The following is a 5,714-nucleotide window of genomic DNA, read 5'->3' on the forward strand; positions in this document are numbered from 1 at the left end:
ATTATATATTTAAAACTTACTCTCCCTCATTCCCCCTTAACTTAGCAGGCGTTCGTGCCTCCTCACCTTGTTTTGAAAGCCATTAGGAATAAGCTGGTATGCCTATTCAATTTCAAACAAGGTGAGGACTCACGATGGCCTGTTGAAGGTAAGGGGGGAGGAAAGATTCATCAAAAGTAGGTCTTAATCAGTGCTGCAGTTGTATTGTTTTAATATAAAATTATAATGTCCATATACACACACAATTAAAAACTAGCAATTCTAGAACGGCTTACTGATCGATTTGACCCCCACCATTGTCTTCAACGACGGATTATGCTATAAACACCCTACCTAATGTCTTGTTATTTAAGGACTTCTTTTTTAATGTCTTCATAAAAAAAGGTGCGTTTAATAAACATAAGTACATAAATATATATGTGTGTGTATATATATTTATGTATGCATGTATATGTGTATATATTTATGCATGTATAGAATTTACTAGAATTATGTAAGGTGAAGCTTCACTTTAGCATTCTAAAAGAATAGAATGCAAGAGAAGTCAAGCCATGTGAAGATGCGAAATGAAAGGTGAAATAAAAAGATCCATTTAGTATCATAAAATTTAAATAACATTTAAGGTAAGTCTCAATCATGCCATTTTTTTATTTTCTTCTAGTCGGTACCCACTACTTGCAAATGGCTTATATATTATGAAGGGGTCCCAATATTAAAGTAAATGGTGCACATTGTACATCGTTATTTTGAAACAAAATAAAACAAAAAGAAAGTAAAATAAAAAGACACCTTAAAAATCAAAACAAAAGAATATTTTAATGCTTTCAAGTAAGCATAAAAATAATTAAACAATTTAGTGAAGTTAATTTTATTGAAATCCTCAAATGAGAATCGTTTATCAATACCTCAGTGTTTGAGAAAGGTGTGCCTGAGCTTAGGCTTAAACCGATTGGAAATCGAGATTAGCCGGTTGCAAAGGATGGTAAAGAGAAAAAAACCCGATAAATTATACTAAAAAATAGTTCGAATCTTTTGTAAATTTAAAAATTTCTACTAGTATTTCCAGTTTGTATTTGTATAAGGAGAAAACTTGCCGCTTAGACAAAAAGACTTTCTCAAAGACTGCATCATAAGATCAAACTCCTATGAATATTTTGTTTAATATTTTGATCTCTGAAGTCATTTTCAAGCATGCAGACAAAGTAAATGTTGCCTTGGAGAATATCTTTCTATTCCAAAGTTTTAGCTTTCTATTCAACAAGACTTTTAAATCCCTTAGGGACACTTGTCTCTCAAAGAAGGTGTAAGGAAACAGTTGAAGGGACAACAAAGTTATTTTACAAAGATTCTTGTCATGTGGCACTCATCCAACCAAAGAATCCAACGGCCTCAATGTTGCAACAACCTTGCACAATGAACCCTATGGCCTTCTACAAGCCAACAAAAAATCAAAAACCTTTTGAAACATCTACAAGATGAAAAGTGAAGGTCACTTCACCATATGACTTTTTGCATGGATTGGGGTACCCTCTCCTGGTTGGAGGTGGGCCGGTTGGCCCTCAAGACTAAGTAACACGGGGTATTGAAGGAAGCTTGAGCCATGGGATCGACGGAAGGAAAGTAGGGCACGAAAAGCGAAACGTTGCTCAACCGTCAAATCTGTCCAAGTTTACTTTTCAGCATTTTGGTTTACTTTATAGTGTTTTTGTTTTCCCTCTTTGGACAACCAAACGCTCATGTGCACGTGGATAGAGCGCAAACCTCTCACCACAACCATCTAGGTTCAAATCCTACACGCATCCTAGGGGTTGACTTGTTGACCATCGTCCTCGAGATCCCACCCCAAAACTTCCTCCGTAGACCCCACCGCTTGGGGTCATTAAGACCCCATGTTACTTAGTCCTGTGGCTGGTCCAGGGAGGTACTTGGAGCTAACACTCATACAAAAGCTCTTCTCATTAAGACCCCATGTTACTTAGTCTGTGGCTGGTCCAGGGAGGTACTTGGAGCTAACACTCATACAAAAGCTCTTCTCATACTTTATCGCAACACACCTCTCTCTCTCTCTCTCTCTCTCTCTCTCTCTCTCTCTCTCTCTCTCTCTCTCTCTCTCAATGAAGCAGAACACACTTTCTTTTGCCGTAATTAATCATCGCATCTTCGTTAAAGGATAATTGCAGCAAGTAACAAACCCCCTAAAGAATCACAATAGAGGATAATAAGATTGTATTGATTGTTTTGGCAGAGAGGGGGGGGAGGGGGTGTATATTTTACAAAAAATGGCCCTGTATATATTTTATAAATAAGAAATTAAAAGGTATTCTTAATGGCTTCAAAAAAATTAAAAGGTCAAAAGCTGAAAGATTCCTAAAAATTCAAAAAACCCTAAGTTGAGTATACTTTTGGTGGGCTTACACTAAACCTACATAGAAGAGTCCTATTGATACATTTTATAAATAAGAAATTAAATAAATTCACGACCTTACATAGCGCAAAGAAACTCTACCTACATAGCCTCGTGCAAAGAAATTGTAAAGAGAGGAAAATGTCAAAAGAAAGATAATGGAAAAGAAATGCACTCGACCACTTCTTTTATATGGACATAAAAAGCATTTTGACTTTCCATTTTAATGGGCTTTTCATTTCCTATGATTTTGCATTTTCATGGGGCTTTTCATTTCCTATACTTACCCTTCACCTATGCAATTTTTTCTTTAAGGCCTTTCAATTTCTTTCCCATTCCACCTTTCAAGGTTTCATCCTAAAGGAATAGAAAAGTTTTTCCTTTTTTTGAGCTGGGGGAGACCTACTAGAGGTAGATATATAAAAGGAGCACCCTATGATAGGGGTGTCAAAGGGACATTTGATGCATACAGGTGACATCCCCTTATTATCACGAGCAAATCCCCTCAGATCTAGCATCAGCACAAATATTAGACATGAAAATATAGGCTGCAGCATCCATGTCGTCCAATGGCATTGCATGCTTGAAAGCCTGCCTTCCAAGCTCTAGAATGCCCCATTGTTGACAAGCACCCAACATGGTATGCCAAACTACAAGATCCGGATGATATGGTATGTGCTGGATCATTGAGACCGCTTTCTCTACCTGTCCTGCACGGCCAAGGAGATCAACCATACACGTAAAGTGCTCAAGGGCTGGATTAATGCCATACTCGGTAATCATGGCGTCAAAATAAGTCTCGCCCATGTTCACTAGGCCTGCATGACTGCAAGCATTCAATACGCTAACAAATGTTACTAAATTTGGCTCTAAACCCTCTTCCCTCATCCTATCAAAGCCACAAATGACATCTTCATTGCCGCCTATCTGCGCATACCCAGCAATGAGAGATGTCCATGCAATTACATCCCAACTACAAAGCTTGTCAAATACAGCTTGAGCTTTAGAAAGCAAGCCACATTTCGCATACATGTCGACCAATGTGTTGCCGATGGTGATGTCTCTATCCAGAGATCCCTGCTTGGAGACTTCCGCATGCATATGCTCGCCCTTCTCTAAGAGTCCCAAGTTGCCACAAGCTTTAAGGCCGCAGACATAAGAGATGGCATCTGGAGAAATGCCTTGCACTTGCATCTGTTCCAGAGAGTACAAAGCTTCTTCCAGGCACCCGTGTTTAATTTGTCCAGATATTAGCGAATTCCACATTACAACATCTTGGTAAGGTAGCTCCTCAATCACCTCTTCTGCTCTTACAAAGGACCCACCCTTTGCATACATATCTACAAGAACATGGGCAACATGCTCGGATCCATAATACCCTCGTCTGGCAATCTCTGCATGGAACTTCTCCCCCTCCTGTATCGCACGTAAGCTGGCGCAAGCTTTCAAGCAGCAAACGAAGGTTACATCATCGGATGAGATGCCCTCTTGCTGCATCTGATCATGAGATGCCAGTGCCTCTTTACCATGTCCATGCATCACATAGCCCGAAATCAATGAGTTCCAAGAGACAACATCTCTATGTCGGAGACTTACAAGAACTTCTCTAGCCTTTGAAAGAAAACCAAAGTTGGCATACATGTCGACTAATGCATTTCCAACAAGCTGATCTGTATTTGCTAGTCCCCTTTTGATAGCCTCTTCATGTATTTCCAAGGCTTTCAGTAGGGTTCCTGCATAAATGCAAGCTTTCAAGGTGCAGGCAAAAGTAACAGAATTTGCAGGGATTCCCTCAAACTGCATCTGGCCATAACATTCCAACGCTTTCTCACTAAATCCACCTCTGGTATAACCTGCAATCATCGCAGTCCAGGACACTACATCTTTAACTGGAAGCTTATGAAACACTTCCTGTGCTTGCACAAGAAAACCACAACTCGTATACATGTCAACCAAGCTGCTTCCAACAAGAACATCTTTCCCTACAAATCCCCTTCTCGCCATCTCGGCATGTATTTCTTGTCCCTTATCTATGGCACTTAAGCTGCTGCAAGCCTTCAAACTACAAGTGAATGTAATGACATCTGGAGAAAGATCTGAAAGCAACATCTGCTCATAACATTCCAATGCTCGCTTTGCACACCCGTCTTTTACATATCCTCCAATCAAAGCAGTCCATGCCACAACTCCCTGAACAGGGAGCTCGTCGAAAACTTCTTGTGCTTGCCCCATGGAGCCACACTTGGCATACATATCAACAAGAATGCTGCCAAGAAAGATGTCCTTGTCCACCAAGCCCAGTTGTGCAACATGTGTATGCAAGCGCGTGCCAGTATCAAGATCTTGCAGTTTAGCACAAGCCTTTAGCAAGCCAACAAAGTTGACAACACTAGGTCGAGCAGAATCCATATGCATGGTCTGGTAAAGAGCAAGAGCAGAGTGTAGCGACCCACATTTGAGATAACCGGAAATAAGCGAGTTCCATGAAGATGCAGATCGATAAGCCAATTTCTCGAATAGCTCCTGGGCGTTGGAAGTGCAGCCCATTTCCACCAAAAGTGAGACGAGCTGATTTCCGAGTGGCGGATGAATTGCCATGCCCATTCGAAGCATGTAGGCATACAAGCGAAGAGTGGTTTGCTGGTTTCCCAGCTTTCGAGAAGCGTGTAAGATGCGGGCAACAACATCGACAGAGGGTTTGGAAGGAAACCCATCTTCCAAAATGGTGAGAGTCTCATTAAGGTTTAGCAAATCCCAGCTGCGAGTACGTTGAGGCACAGAAGTGAACAAGGTTTTGAATGCAATGGTTCTCTGTAGAAGGGGCTTTGCAGCCTTTGACATACTCAAGGGAGTCCATTGGTAATACGATCAACAGCATTCCAAGTAAAGAACGGTTGTTATTCCACAAAACCCTGCACGATCACTGGCCAAGAGTCTATACATCAGAGGAGCAGCCCTCTTCTGTCATTCATCTATCCTCTTTGTGCACGATTTTGTAAAGCCTAAGTTACCAGTGTTAGAAAAAAACGGGGGTCTAGTGTATTTTAACCGGCTGAAATTATAAAATCCCGATTAGATTTTAAGCTTGCCTTTAAGAAAACTGGCAAATTTACACATGTTTTAGTGTAATTACCGGCAAAAGCTTCAAATTTTGACCTTAAATTAGGAATAATATTTTTTTCTAGCCCTGAGCATAACGTGTAGAAGATGCTTTTTAAAAAGTCAGAGGCCAATGGGGACGACAGCGGTCAGCATCAATATTGAGGGGCTAGAGGTAGGTTAGATTGCATGTGATCATTAAGCCACTTGG

General features: G+C 40.6%; 1 protein-coding gene across 1 annotated transcript; it reads right to left on the reverse strand.

Moving 5' to 3' along the window:
• Positions 1 to 2,511: 2,511 nt before the first annotated feature.
• On the reverse strand, positions 2,512 to 5,422 carry LOC147447297 (pentatricopeptide repeat-containing protein At4g13650-like). The gene has a single exon (XM_086523135.1). It carries the CDS (start codon positions 5,243 to 5,245, stop codon positions 2,894 to 2,896), a length of 2,352 nt encoding a protein of 783 aa, XP_086379261.1. The 5' UTR covers positions 5,246 to 5,422; the 3' UTR covers positions 2,512 to 2,893.
• Positions 5,423 to 5,714: the final 292 nt, after the last annotated feature.

Source organism: Adiantum capillus-veneris, chromosome 11, assembly GCF_014529385.1.
Source record: "Adiantum capillus-veneris isolate H3 chromosome 11, ASM1452938v2, whole genome shotgun sequence".
Classification (NCBI taxonomy): Eukaryota; Viridiplantae; Streptophyta; class Polypodiopsida; order Polypodiales; family Pteridaceae; genus Adiantum; species Adiantum capillus-veneris.